The sequence below is a fragment of the Canis lupus genome, chromosome 6, assembly GCF_011100685.1.
Source record: "Canis lupus familiaris isolate Mischka breed German Shepherd chromosome 6, alternate assembly UU_Cfam_GSD_1.0, whole genome shotgun sequence".
NCBI classification, from domain to species: Eukaryota; Metazoa; Chordata; class Mammalia; order Carnivora; family Canidae; genus Canis; species Canis lupus.
The window spans coordinates 31712426-31727893 of NC_049227.1; the positions used below are offsets into that span (position 1 = coordinate 31712426).

Genomic DNA, 15468 nt, shown 5'->3' on the forward strand with positions numbered 1-15468 from the left:
CCCTAGGCTGGGAACTCCGGGGTGGGGGTGGGGTGTCATGTCTTGGTTCTCTGCTGACAGGTGTAGGGAACCACCTGACCATACCTGCTGCTCTTGTCCAAAGGGGGAGAGGTCCTTTTAATAAGGGCCACACTGGGCCGGACACTGCTGCAGCTGCAAACAGAGGGCCCCTGTCTTCTGGGTACACAGCACAGCCTTCTCTTCTCTTTACAGTTTGAGTCTCCCCAAGCCAGCACCAGACTGCCAATGATTTCAGACTCCTTCCTCCTCTCCCATCAATCCCAGCTCCTCAGCAAGACCTGGATTCTTATTCTTGGCTGGGACAGAACCGCCAGCATGAAATGGCAGGAGGTTCAGAGATCACAATTGCTATAGCAAATGAGGGCTTAGACTCAAGGATTTCAAAATACTTCTAGGGATAATAAAGTTCACAACTGGTCTGGATGATTCTCTCCCTTCCTCCTCGACACCTGCACTGCTCTTTAGGAGACAGCCTGGCCCGCTGGGCCCACCTCAGAAGAGGGAACTCCATTCCAGCAACTATTCTTACCCAAGATATTTTTTCTTGCTCAGCTGCTGCATCTGAGGCCTCCACTGTGTGAGCCTGGGCTGCCATGGGGTCTTCCCGGTGTGGGACTGGCTTCCCTGGCCTTCTGCAGCATCTCCCTTAAGGCACGAGACTCCTTGAGGCAGACTCATGGTCCCAAATCTCTTCATCATAAGCCTGGTGGGAGAGTGTCCTCTTTGGGGCAGATGCTGACCCTGGAACTGAATGTTTGGGGGACATTTGAGAAGGCCTCCTTTTTGAGGGGCTGGTTTCCACAGACACGTGCTAGGGGCACTCAGGCCCCAAGGATACAGCCTTTCTTTAGGAAGGCAGACCGATCCTTTGAAATTTTGTCTGAAAAATACATATATGGTGGATTCCCTTAACACGTCCATTGGATTGATGGGACCAACCATCCACTGGAAAGATGGGAGAGGCTTGGGTGCCCGTGAAATCTGCCCACCAGTAGGAGGCTCCCTCAAGCCCTCTGTACACAGAGTCCTAAGGTCCAGATTCCAGAGCACAGAGCAAAGTGTCAGACAGGAGGGATGGGGCAACCAGAAGGTCGGATGCCAGATTCAGTTGCCCTGGCCTCCCCACACAGAAATCCCCAGCACACGGCAGATGCTCAATAAAGTTTCAAAGAAGGAACTCTAGAGAGTGTGAGAGTTTCTTGAAGAAGGCATGCCTGGGGCCCATCTAGCACATTCCCACACACTGGAGGGAAGGGGGAGGAGGAGGGGTGTTCTGATTTGTTGAGCACTTGCCATAGCGTCATGGGTTACAACCAAAAGATCCCAGAGTCCAGACACCGCTCTTTGAAAGATGTTTGATCTTTTCTCAGACCTTAGAATAGCCCAGTGAGGAATGCATGCCCCCGTGTGATGGAAGAGGCAGGCTCAGAGAGCCCAGCAGACTTACACAAGGTAATCCAACCAGCAGACTGGCAGTCTGCTGGCACTGATCTGGGCCCTTTGGACCCTCAAGGCTTCCAGCATCAGTCACCACCTCCTAGGTTTGCAAGAGCTGGGCGCCATATAGTCTACCATTGACACTGAGAGTCAAGTGCATGTTAGCCTTGTCCCCATCCATACCTGTAGTGCTTATTCATTTTCTCCTAGTCCACATTAAAATCCCCAATGAGCTGTGTCACATGTGATCAGGAAGGCACCCCCAACCATCAGAGGTGCTATGCTAGGCCTTGCTTGCAAGGAAACCAGCCGAGGAGGAAGAGGAAGTAAGGAGACTGTTCACAGTGTAAAGTAAAATTACTGGAATGTGGGAAGGGGGCGGGGGTAGGCTGAGCAGTTCAGAGTCTGACACGCCCATGGGTTATAACCACGTGACCTCAGTATTTAGATCTGCTCAAAGGATCTGTGATTTCCGGTCCAGACAGAAAATAGAAGAGGGTTCACAACCTGCCTCCCACACTCTGTCCCCAGCCAAGCACTTACCAGGAAAAGGGCGGTAGGCTGGGCACGCGCCCAGACCCCAAGGGGGAAGTGCAGTTCTCCTTTCTCAAGGCAGATATGACAAAAACCAACACTTTGCAATTTGGGGTGTGTGGCTGGGTGTGCATGCACATGCGCAGAATTTAAAGAAAAATGGATGTGGCTGGGGGTGATTCCATTAAAAATACCTACAGGCATGTCTACAGCATATAAAGAGCAGGTGCAAATAAAGTTTTTAGAAATCCAGTCTCTGTGGAGTCATTTGGTAAAGGATAGAACGAGCAAAAGAGCAGAAATAACAGCTAAGGAGTAAACATGAGGCAGAAAATGTAATTTTACTAACTAAATGAAACATAACGGTGATTTTATTATGCTGCAGAGTAGGTATTTAAGTAATAATACCCAGAATTGGTGAGGCCGTGGGCAAAACTGAAGCCCTCAAATTCCGTCACTGGCAGTTTCAGTTAATACCTCGCTAGTGGGTCTCCTCCATCTTTTTAAAACCATTCATTTCTTTGACATAATAAGCCTCACTCCTGGGACTTTATCCAAAACTAGGGAGGGAGGGGAATAGGAATGATTCCCAAGAATTTCAAAATAACTTCATTAGTCAAAATGATGAAAAATCACAGACCGCTAACAGGGAAATGATTTTTTAAAGTTGTGGTCTATTAATTTGATACACTATCTCGAACTCATTTGTCAAGAAGTCCAACATGAGGCAATATATTAACATGAGAAAAAAAGATTATACTCCTCCAAGTAAAGCAGAAGACTGCAAAAAGCTGCACTAAGAAGGACTATATATTGACAAAAACTGGTAGGGGACATAGGAAAATGGAAACAGCTCATAAGGAAGAGTGATCACCCTGTAGGTGATTTTTTTCTTTTAAAAATTCCTTTTGGGGGCGCCTGGGTGGTTCCGTTGGTTAGGCTTCTGACTCTTGGTTTCAGCTCGGGTCCTGATCTCAGTGTCATGGGTTGTTCAAGGCCAGTGTGGAGCCTATTTAAAACAAATTTTATTTAGAAAGAAAAATAAACTTAAAAAAATAAAGATGCCTTTTATAATTGGTATGATGCTATTTGTCCCAGAGATTTTTAAAAATTAAAAGGAAAGGAGAGAACAGAGACTGTGTTTAATGAGTATAGAGTCTCAGGGAAAATAGTGAGGTGGGTTGTACAACATCTGAATGTATCTGATGCCACTGAATCAGACACTCAAAAAAATGGTAAATTTTTGTTCTAGGCATTTTACTATAGTAGAAAAAAATAACAGGGAGGAGACACAGGCTCTAAGAAATTTTTTGTTTCTGAAATCAGACGGGTGGGGGTAGCCATGAGTGGTATGTGCTTATAGGGACAAAAGCCTAGAGGGAGAGGAGGAAGGTGGAAACAGGGGGGGGGGGGGGCGGTGAGGAAGAGGAGGGAGGGGGCAGGTAACCCCTTCCTACTTGAGACTGCTTTTCATCTTGAGGGAGAATAACATGCAAGTCATTTCTTGGAGGAAGCTTCTGTAGGGGAGGAAAAAAAAAATCATTTGCTCTACCCATCTTGGGTTCTGTGGCTGGGGCCCCTATAAATTGTGCTGACCAGAGACAGATTGGCAAGAAGAAAACAGAAGTTTACTAGCATACTCATCAAGCATGCACATAGGAGCACTCACATGAGAAATAAAAAATGTGTGTGTGTGTAGAGAGTGTGTTAACAAAAGAACACATTTTTTAGTGAAAAGTCAGAGAACTTTGAGCTCCTAGAGGCAGAACACTGAAGGGAAGGCAAATATACGGAGGAACTAAGAGTGGTTAAGGACCAGTCTTTAGCAGAGCTTGTTACTGCAGATGCCTCTGGTGCTCATAAGGGACTAGAGTTGTCTCCAGGAATTACCCTGTGCCCTTCCTGGCAGGGAGGGGAGGAGATACCTTTAGTCCTGCTCCTGGGCAAATAGGGAAAGCACAGAAGGACCTGTTCCTGTGTCTGCTTCTTCTCAGTTGCCTCTGCATCAAATGCTTATCCCTACGGGGCATATTTTCAAGCAGCATGTTTTGCTACTCTTCACCTCTATCAGTCCCATTCTTGCCATGTACAGGGGGATTATGGGCAAATTAAAACATATAGTGAGCAAGTATAAATGTATTTTTTTAAAACCAATCTACACTCCATGAGATGGTTTGAGTGAAGCCTGAGTTTTACAACAAAAGGGGCCGAGGGAAAACTGCTTATGTTTGACCATTGTGTAAAGTAAGGAGGAAACTGACCCAGTCAACACACATCTTGGGGAAACCCATGTGAACTTTTATTACCTAACCTCGGTTCTTGGTTATTTTTTAAAGACTGGGAAGAAGGGGCGTCTGGGTGGCTCAGTGGTAGAGCATCTGCCTTCAGCCCAAGTCATGATCCCGGGGTCCTGGGATCAAGTCCTGCATCAGGATCCCCACAGGGAGCCTGCTTTTCCCTCTGCCTGTGTCTCTGCCTGTGTGTTTCTCATGAATAAATAAATAAAATCTTAAAAAAAAAAGACAGGGGAGGGGTAGAAGTGAGGTCACAGTGAAGCACTCTGACCAGCAGGTCTACCCTCAGGAGAAGAGCTGAGCCCTTAGTTGACCCTAGACTGCTGAATGCAAAGGACAATTTTTGGTGACTTCTTGCTGCCCCAGGCGCTCTGGGAGATGATGTATATCTTGGCCTATTCCTCCAAGAACAACTTGGAAGAATGTAATGTTTCCTGAATGTAAAAGTTCTCAAAAATTAATTAATAGAAAAAGTATTAGACTGAAGTCACTTTAAGACTTGTTTTATTTGGTGGTGGGGAAGGGGGTTTAAGCTAATCAAGACAAGAAGGGGGTTGCTGGGGCCACAGTCTATGCAAGAAAACTTGAAAACCTAGAGGAAACATATTTTGGGGGACGAAGGGGAGTATGAAGAACCTGAAGAAGCTCAGGACAAGTATCCCCAAAATGTGCAACTTTGGCACATGGGCTATTTTGAGCTGAAGGCAGTTGAAACCCTGCAACCTCAAGAGAATTTTGCCCCTCCCTTAACAGTCTAGACAATCTAAATGGTGGGGTCTCTCCCAGGATAAGAGTTATTACCATAGATAAAGGTTTATCTGAGTGATCCATCTGTATGGCAGGGCAAACATCTTATCACCAAACATCCGGTCTCCCTATTGCTCTGAGAATGCCCTCTTCCCTCTTTGAAGCCCCAGACCCCTATCCCATCTCTTAGCTCAGGACAGCATATAGACCTCATTTTTCCTTTGTCTTTGAACCTCTCATGTGTGTGTGGGATTCCCATATATATAAAATTAATTGAGTTTTCTCTTGTTAGTCTGTCTCACGTCAATTTAACTCAGACCAGTCAGAAGAATCTTTGAAAGGTAGAGGAAAACTTTCCCCCCCCCCAGCATGCCAAAAAGATAAAATATCTATACCAGAAGAAACTTGAGGTTGTTCTAGTGATGCCACTATTTCCCCCAGGCCGTCATGATCTGAGAGGAAGGGTAGACCTCAGGCATGGGTTCTTTCCCAGGTGAAGTCAACCAAGCCTTTAGGAATGCTAATTCCAATGCCATTTAAACCCATGGGGTAGGGACACCTGGGTAGCTCAGTGGTTTAGCGTCTGCCTTCAGCCCAGGGCCTGATCCTGGAAACCCCAGTGTCAGGCTCCCTGCATGGAGCCTGCTTCTCTCTCTCTGCCTCTTTCTCTCTGCATCTCTCATTAATAAAAAATAAATAAAAATCTTTAAAAAATAATAAATAAATAAACCGATGGGGTTGGGGGAAGGCTAGAGGAGGAAGAAACACTTCTAAATTCCATATGGGGACAAGGATATCGAAAGCCAACAATTACAGCAAAGGAAAACCACAGACCAACTTTGCTTACATAAAAATCAGTGCAAAAATCCCAAATAAAATATAAGCAAATAAAATCCACCATGATCATTAAAGGGAGAAATCACCAGAACCAGCCTTGTAGGACAAGGACACCTTTTACTTTAATGTATTAAAGGAGATAAATCATGCTCTTCATAGATGCTGAAAGGTATTTGACAAAATTTACCATTATAACAAAATCTCTTTTTTAAAGATTTTTTTTGTTTTGTTTTTAATTCATGAGAGACAGAGAGAGAGAGAGAGAGAGGCAGGCAGAGGGAGAAGCAGGCTCCATGCAAGGAGCCCGATGCGGGACTCGATCCCGGGTCTCCAGGACCACACCCCGGGCTGCAGGTGGCACTAAACCGCTGCACCACTGGAGCTGCCCTATAACAAAATCTCTTATCAATTAGAAAGGAGGATGCTTTCTTAACAGGACAGAATCACAGACTCAGACGTCCATCAAGCCAAAAAATCAGCATCATTTGTAATGGTTGGAAGCAAGGGAAGTTTCCATGAGACTCTGGAACTAAAGAATGCCCCCTATCACTACTATTTTGTTTGGAAGATCCTAGCTGATGAAAGTAGTTAAGGGGAAAAAAGGAAATTTGAGGAGAAAGAAAGAAGAGAAAGAACTGTGTTTATTCTGGAGAGTCCAAGAGAAGCAATGGAAAAATGTAGCAGACTGTAAGAGATCACTAAGGGATATCGGAGTAACATCCCCAAATACCTAGCCTTCCTGTGTACAAACAGTAAGCAGTTGGAAAAGTTAACAAAAGAAAATATCCCATTTACAACCACACCCCCACTCCAAAAAAACAAAACAAAACACCTTCCAGAAGCAAATGTGCTAAAATGTATACAATCCAGATGGAGAAATCTTTTTAAAGCCCCTGGAAGATATAAAAGACTTCAGATGTAAAGAAAGCCATACTGCATATGTTCTTATCTAGAAAAACTCAACACTAGAGAGGTGTAACTGTCAATATTGAGTGTTGGGGAGGATACAGAATGGGAGCCCTCACACGTGCTGGTGGAGGTGTGAGATGACGTGGTCACTCTGGAAGAAGACAGGTTGGCCTTAAAAAGTTAGACACCCATTTGCCATATGGTTCAGCAATTCTCCTAGGTTGCTACCTAAGAGAGATGAAGACATGAGCTCACACAGACTCGTGCACAAGTGCCCACCAACTGCTGAACAGACAGACAAGCTGTGGTGTGTCCATACTATGGAAGGCTGCTCAGCAGTTAAAGGAAGTACTGGTACCTGCTACAAGGGAGAAAGATCTCAAAAACATACTGAGTGAAAGAAGCCAGATGCTGAGGACCACAGGTTGTATGGCCTGCATTTACATGAAATGTCCAGAAAAGGAAAATTGGCCAAGACAGAAAGTGGGACAGTGTCTGCCTGGGGCTGGTGGTAAGAACAGGGGGTGACAGTAAAGGGCACAGGTGCTCTTCTTGGGGTGACAGCAGTGTTCTAAAACTGGACTGTAGTCATGGCCGCACAACTCTATAAATTCACTAAACATTACCAAAGTGTACACTTACAATGGGTGATTTTCAATGTATAAAAATAAAGCCACTAAAAAAGCAACTCCTTAAATTTAACATGTAAATATGATCTCAATAAAAATACCCCACAGGGAAATACATGTCTCTGTGTGTGCGCCCACACATAATTTTTCAACTAGATGAGCTGATTCTAAAGTTCATGAAATTTTTAAAAACAACAACAATAACCAGGAACTTTCTGAAAGTAAGAATAAACAACTAACACTATTAGATACTAAAACAGATTATGATCCTATACTAATTAAAACAATTTCATACCTACAAATATGTGTATAGAAACATACATAAAACATATCAATGGGACAGAAGTCAAAAATACACATAATACATTCAAGAATTTAACATATAATGAAAGACTTCAGTTCAAATCAGTGGAGGGAAGTACTCTTTAGTTATTGGTATTAGAACAACTTAGTAGCAGGATGCCTGGGTGGCACAGCAGTTAAGCATCTGCCTTTGGCTCAGGTCGTGATCCCAGAGACTCAGGATCAAGTCCCATGTCAGGCTCCCTGCATGGAGCCTACTTCTCCCTCTGCCTGTGTCTCTCATGAATAAAATAAATAAAATCTTAAGAAAAAAAACAACTTGGTAGCATCTGGGGAAAACACTCTTAGACCCCTCTACCTTTTTCTTCCATCAGAATGAATTATGGATGAGTCAGAGATTTAAACATAAAAAATGAAACTGTAAAAGTACTAGGAGAAAACCCAAAGAAACTTTTAACCATCTCTTGGTAGGAAAAGTCCTTTCTAAGCAAGACTCAAACCCCAGAAATATAGAATATACATACACACACACACACACACACACACACACACTTTATGATCTAATAAAAAGTTTTAAAATCTGCAAGCCAGCCTCAGTGGATTGCTACCTCTCGTCATACACAACTCTGAAACTAAGCATAATACATTAGATACTCATTTGCAGGACAATGAGTCCTGCAAGCACAGCACAGAGCTGCAGTTTTTAAGAGGAGTACTTGAGATGAAGTCCATGTTCACCAATGCCTTCTTTGGAAGGGAGAAAAAGAATGGACACTGAGCATGGCTACATAGCCTGAACAGAGAGCAGTGGGTCTTGTTAACTGAAGATAACAAAGATCAGAGTTCAAGGATGCTAAGGCATCTGAGACTTGCAGGGCAAGCACAGGAGGAGGAGGAGCCACATAGAAGGAGCCTCAGCAATGCGCAAAGAGGTTCACCTCAGATCCTTGGCCAAATCCTAAGCTGCAGAATGAGACTGTATGTGCAGAATGAGACTCTGAGGTCCACTGGGAAACTGCTTGGATGTGTGGGGAGGGGTGGGGGATAAGTAAACTGCACAGAAATATTAGAGGTGGCCCGGGTGCTGCAGCCCGGGTGGCTCAGCAGTTTAGCACCGCCTTCAGCCCAGGACCTAATCCTGGGGACCTGGGATTGAGTCCCACGTCGGGCTCCCTGCACGGAGCCTGCTTCTCCATCTGCCTGTGTCTCTGCCTCTCTCTGTCTCTAGTGTCTCTCATGAATAAATAAATAAATAAATATCTTTTTTAAAAAAAAGAAAAATAAATAAATAAATAAAAAGAAATATTAGAGGTCATACAATTCCAACCCAAGGAGGAAAGATTCTGATTAATCATGTGAGGCATTCAGTTGACACCGCCAAAAATCCAGGCCTTAAGAGTGTGAAGCACACCTTAGGAGTAGGGTTATATACTACTACTTGGGAGAGGGGAAGAGGGAACCTGAAATATACCCATACTAAAGCTGAAACCAAGCCTTGATATGTTCAAGGTGATCAGTTAGTCAATTTAACGGTCCGCAAGAACAAAACTCAACAGTTTTTAGAGGAAGATAATTTAATCCAGAATCTTTACAACATGTCACCCACAGTGTTCAACAATATAATCCAGAATTACTAGCTGTGTGAAAGAGGAAAATGCAGTTAATTAAAACAGATGCACACATGACCCAGATGCTGGAATAGGTAGACAAAGACTTGAAAATAGTTTAAAGAATTCAGAGGTAAAATGAGACGATGGATAAAGAGATGGAAATTTAAGAGAGAAATGGAAACTTTATGAAAGAACCAAATAGAAGTTTTAGAATGGAAAAATACAAACATCTGAAATGAAAAAATCTATCAGAGGAATTTAACCACAGACTGAACATAGCCCAAGACAGGAATCGGTGAAGTTGAAGACAGGCCAATGGTAGCTATCCAAACTGAAGCACAGAAACAAAAAATAAAAATGAAATGGAAGAGGGTGGGGGAAGAAAACACACATCTGAGATCTGCAGGACAAGTTGTCTGATATACGCACAACTGGAGTCTCACAAGGAGGAGAGAGAGAGAATAGGTCAGAGGAGTATCTTAGGATAATAGCCAGTAATTAATCAAAGTTGATGAAAGATATCAATCCACAGATCCAAGAAGCTCGGTAAAACCCAAACAGGATTAACACAAAGACGAGCACACCTGGGCACATCATAAACTAATGGAAATCAAAGAAAAGGAGAAAAATCTTAAAAGCAGCTTGAGGATGAAAGACATTCCATTAATGGGAACAGCAATAAGCATGACAGCTGAATTCATTAGAAACAGTGGAAGCCAAGGTTGGCCGTGGGCAAAGCGTTTGCAGGAATGCCCGGGCTGTGGGCCAAAGGCAAGGAAAACAAGGAGCAAATATCACATTTCGGGTTATCCTTCCATGCTCACATGTAATAGGATCTCTTGGCAGGGATGGATTTGCTTTTGAAGTTCATCAATTCAGTCAGTTTTCTCTGACACAAGTAACAAAAGATGTATAGCCCAAAAGCACAGGTGGTTTTGGAAAAACATTGACCTGGGGAATGGCAATTTTAATGCATCATTGTCCGGTCTTCTGGGTTTTGCTTTGAGCCCTGTGACAGATGATTAGGTCAGGTGTCCACGCTCAGGGACCTTCTATCCTAAAGAAAAGAGGTTGTCTGGAGCCCTGCCCCCACCTTTTGGTTACTGCACATCACACTCAGCCAGCCTCTCAGCTTAGACTAGGGAAAGCCCCCCTCGTTTCATGAGTCTCAGTGGGCCCAGGAAAGATGGTGGGGTGAACAAACCCATCTGTGTGCCCAGACCAGCTGCCCACCCTGTACTCGCTCTCCAGATCAGAGCTGGCTTTGTAGGCATGCACATTGCAGAGTTAGGGCCCTGTGCTCAGCAGCACCCCTACACCTGCCTGCATGCCCTGTCACCATCTTGAATTTTTTTTTTAAAGATTTTATTTATTCATGAGAGACACACACACACACAGAGAGGCAGAGACACAGGCAGAGGGAGAGGCCGGCTCCCCACAAGGAGCCCGATGTAGGACCCAATCCCGGAATCATGCCCTGAGCCGAAGGCCGATGCTCAACTGCTGAGCCACACAGGTGTCCCACCATCTTGAATCATAATAGTGTTTGATCCAGGGACCCCGCCTTTTCATTTTATGCTGGGCCCCATAAGTTATGTACCTTGTTCTGCTCCAGAGCCACTAATTCCTAGCTTCTCAGGTGCCTGGAACAGGTCAAAGTTTTCATAAAGCAAGGGGGTAGCCAGCCTCAGAGCCCCTCCAAATGGAGAATCTCATCCCTGGCTCTAGTGAAGCCACTTCCTAAAGGAGCCTTACACAGCTTGACTAGTTTAAGGATTAGCATCCCACTGACACAAGAGTGGGTCCGTTTCACACAACTGTGGAATTATTAGGAACAAGAGTGGCCAGTGCCAAAGGGCTAGGGCCTCTTATACACATGCATCTGTACTAAAAATTCCTGGGAGGCCCAGGACCCAGTCTCATCTCATGGTAACTGGGAGTCAGGCTGTCCTGAGCAGGACAAGTCTCCACAATCCTTTTCTCCCCCTCTCAAATTTGGAACAGCTTCCATGGTTGAACAAAGGCAGTGTTTGCATAATGGCTGGCCCAGCTCAGTAGTAGACTGGCTGTGCCTCAGTGGCCCTGGTGGATCAAACTCGCAACTCAGCCCAGTCACCCTGGGCTCTAGCTGGCTAACCTAACTGGGAGCAGCCATTCCCAGCTGTGCTCCCAGATCTGAAAGGCCCATCCTTTCCTGAGAAGCCTCTTTTGGGGTTTCAGGAAGGAAGTGGGGATAGAGAAAGTAAACCACAGGCTCTTATAACTCTAATAACAGTATCACCTCTTGGTCTGCACCCCCCTTGGTCAGACGCTCTGTGGTGAGGGGGGAGGGTGCTCCCCAGGCTACATTTCATCCTGAAACCACCCAACGGCTCTGAGAGAGGAGGCCCAGGGTCTGAGCCCAGCCGGCAAAGCCAGATCCTGGACCCACCAGGTCCCTCTGGTCTGGAGGCCTGCAGTTTTGCTCCTACAGCACCCGACAAAGGCACTGGTGGTGTCGGCCATGAGTTTCATTCTGCTGACAGAGGTTTCTCTTGAAGGACGCTGATCAGGCCAGAGGCCAGCCAGCTCATCCATCCCTGGAAACAGAGAACCCCAACTAGGAAGGGAAAGTAGAACTGTCCACTTCTGTGTCTCTGAAAATAGCTTTATCCAAGGATGGAAGGACCCAACACTGTGCTTCTCACTAATGGGTGAGGGGGTTCCTCGGCTCTGAAAGGACTCCAATGTGGCTTCTTTCCTTTTCCTGCCTGGGCCCCAAACTCTGCCTCCCAGAGCCTCTCATTTTGAAGGCTAAATTTAAAGCCAGAACAAATTCCTCCTCTCTGCCATCCCTGCCTGACACCTAGCCCTGAGCCCTAGCCAAGAAGGCTGGTGATTGGCAGGGTCCTTGCTCCCAAAGACCAAGTGGGCAGTACCTGAAAGACCCTTGGGCATAGGCATGAGCTCTTCACCCCTTTTGTAACTGTGGTGACCACCCTGGGAGCCAATTACGCCCCCTTAAGCCTTCTGGGAACACTTAAGTCCTGGGCACAGCAGAAAGGATTAAGTTAATGGAGAAGAGTCATGTTTTTCCAATTAGTTATAAACCACCCATGTTGGAACTTGCGCAAAACTGGCCCTTGCTTTCACATTACCCAAGATTCCTTGTTCCATCTTTCTCCATTAATATGTTCACAAGGGCTTTCAAGCAAATTTGGTTCTAAAGGCCCATGACCATGGAATAAACAGGATGCTCACAGAAAAAGGCCTCCCTCCAGCAGAATGCTAACACCAAGTCTCATCTTCTGTAAGCCATGCAGTGAGGGAGCAGATGGAAATTCACTTAGATCGACCAAACATTTCCTACATTGGGCTCATTAACACACACCAACGTGTGCAGTTATGTTTATGTTGGAATTGGATATGCATTTTAGTACATGCATACATTTTTTTTTAACAGATTTTTTCCCACTGACATTTCTCCCCCATGCCAAGTCTGGTCCAGCCTGCCAAACCGGGGAGATCGAGAGCCCAAGCCAGTGAGCTCATTCTTAAAGAGCCTTGTCAAAAGCCAGAAAGGCAAAGAATGTGGGGAAAGCAGGGAAAACGCTATTCTCACGCCTCCAAAGACAAGGCAGGTCTTGCAACGGGGCAGGGCAGCTCCAGCAGCAGGGGAGTGGGAATGACCAGAAGACCTCTCCGTGATCGGCCAGAAACGTGAGGAGTTTAACAAGATCGCTCTTATTCCCATTTTGCCAGTGAGGAAACAGAGGCTCAGAGGTTGGGTGTCCCAGAAGCCACAGACATTGAGTGGGGGGGGGGGGCGGGGAGGACTGGGATTCGAAGCCCTGTTGTCTGGCTTAGAACCCACATTATCCCTTTCGTGGTTGTGGTTGGCAGGTCCTTGTGGTGGCCAGAATTCTAAGATGCCTTCCTAATCCCAAGATCCCCACCCCTGGTGTATACACGTGTTTCCCAGTTACCCAATCCAACAGTAGGAAGGGAAACTAGGTGTTGCTATGAAGGGAATCTGGAGAGGTCATAGTCCCAAATTAGCTGACCTTGAGACAGACGGGCCTTATCCTATGTGACCTATAAACTGGAGCTTAGAGGTCAGAGGGGGAAATCAGGGATTGGAAGCTCAGGAGGAATTTGACACTTTCTGGCTTGAAGATGGAAGGAGATACAAGGCCAAAGAATGGGGGTGGTCTCTAGGAGCAAAGAGCAGCCCCCAACTTGCAGCCAGTGAGGGAATGGGACCGCAGTCCTGCAACCACAAGGAACTGGATTCTGCCAAAAACCCGAATGAGCTTGAAAGCAGATCCTCCCCAGAGCCTCCTACAAATAGCTCAGCTGGCCTAACACTTTCATTTCCATCTAGTGAGGCCTTGAGCAGAAAACCCAACCATGCCATATCAGACGAGCTGCTGGGCTGGCGGCAATTTGTTATGTGGCACGATGGTCCATAACCAATGGTTTCAAAGCATATTTTCCAGCTATCACACTGAGCAGAGACTTGGGTTGTCTAGGCCTCCTGGAGCCCCAACACTGCCCCATTGGCTCCCAGCACATCCTTCAGAGCACTGGTCCTTGTCTACAGGAACCAGGTGAACGCAGTAAGAGGACCTTGGAATTAGAAGATGCTTCCAGGGCCTCACCTGCCTTCTCACTGCCGACCTCAGGGCTAGCAACCCACATGACCCACACCTGTGCTGCCCAGTACCCTACCCACCCCCCGCACCGCCACTGGCCACGCAGGGCTGGTTACGTTCAAATTCATTAAAATAAAGACTTGAGAATTCAGTTTGGTAGGACTGCCCGACAAAATGGAGGACACCTAGGGAAATTTGAATGTCAAACAATGGATAATTTTTTAGAATAACTAAATCCCAAATGTATGGGATGTGCTTAAAGAGCATTAGTTTATCTGAAATTCACATTTAACTGGGCAGCCTGTATTTTTTTTTTTAATAAAAGCCACTTTGGTGGGGGTGGGGGGACACAGGAGGGACCAGTTTTAGATCTACAGAAGAATTGTGAAAAAAGTATAAAGTTTCCAACTACCTCACCCCCAGATCCCCCTACTGATAACATCTTACATTAGTATGGTATATTTGTTGTTGCAAACAATAGACCCAGGTTAAAACATTATTAACTGGGGATGCCTGGGTGGCTCAGCGGTTGAGTGTCTGCCTTTGGCTCAGGTCGTGATCCCGGGGTCCTGGGATTGAGTTCCACATCGGGCTCCCCTCAGGGAGCTTGCTTCTCCCTCAGCCTGTGTCTCTGCCTCTGTATCTCTCATCAATAAATAAAATCTTTAAAAAAAAAAAAAAGAAAACGGGGCAGCTCGGGTGGCTCAGCGGTTTAGCACTACCTTCAGCCCAGGGCCTGATCCTAGAGACGCAGGATCGAGTCCCACGTCAGGCTCCCTGCATGGAGCCTCCTTCTCCCTCTGCCTGTGTCTCTGCCTCTCTGTGTATCTCTAATGAATAAAATCTTTAAAAAAATATATATATATATATATAAAACGTTACTAACTCAAGTTCATGCTCTTTATAGATTTCTTCTTGTCCTGCACCCTTTCTCTGTGGCAAGTTCCCACATTGCATTGAGATGTCCTGTCTTCTTAGGCTCCGCCCCAATTTAAATAACCACATGTGGCTGTGACACTAGCTCACCTTGGCTGTGACAATTTCTCAGACTTTCCTTGTTTTTGATGAGCTTGACAGTTTTGAGGCATACTGGTGAGGGATTTTGTCGAATGTCCATCAACTAGGATTTATTTCATGTTTTCCTTGTGGTGGAGGGTAGAGCTGGGGTAGAGCAGAGGGAAGGAGTCATTCTCACCACACCCTGCCAAGGGTAGATCACACTCTCAACAGGGCTCATGACCGCTGATGTCCACCATGGCCACCTGGCTGAGGTGTGGGGGGTCAGTTTTCTCCACTGGAAAGCTACCCTCCCCCCTACACCTTTCCACGGGGTCCTCTTTGGAAAGAAGTCCTCATGCACAGCCCACACTTAGGGAATGGGAGGCGTCCTGTATTTACTCCCATTTACTCTGGGTTTACTGAATTCGGCAACCCTATTGGCGGCCCTAGGTGCATGTCAAGTGCTTCATGAAGCTAGCGGCTACTCTATGGGACAGTGCAGCTCTCTAGTCTA

At 45.8% G+C, this 15468-nt stretch overlaps 1 protein-coding gene and 1 long non-coding RNA gene across 5 annotated transcripts in view; one reads left to right on the forward strand and one right to left on the reverse strand.

The window, feature by feature from the left end:
• Nucleotides 1-1309, forward strand: part of LOC111096475 — a 143805-nt gene extending 142496 nt beyond the window's left edge. The window contains exon 67 of the mRNA XM_038540358.1: nt 214-1309. Coding sequence (XP_038396286.1) covers nt 214-218 — 5 coding nt within the window. The 3' untranslated portion in view covers nt 219-1309. The remainder of the gene's footprint in view (nt 1-213) is intronic.
• The window catches only part of LOC119872199, a 31186-nt gene that overhangs the window by 11844 nt on the left and 3874 nt on the right, over nt 1-15468 (reverse strand). For 3 of the 4 annotated variants that reach the window (XR_005360914.1, XR_005360911.1, XR_005360912.1), the window contains exons 2-3: nt 14982-15116; nt 551-768 (exon numbers count right to left, since the gene is read on the reverse strand). This is a non-coding gene — a long non-coding RNA (uncharacterized LOC119872199). Of the gene's footprint in view, nt 1-550; nt 769-1641; nt 1945-14981; nt 15117-15468 lie in introns of those variants that run through there. The other variant, XR_005360913.1, reaches the window with a different exon arrangement.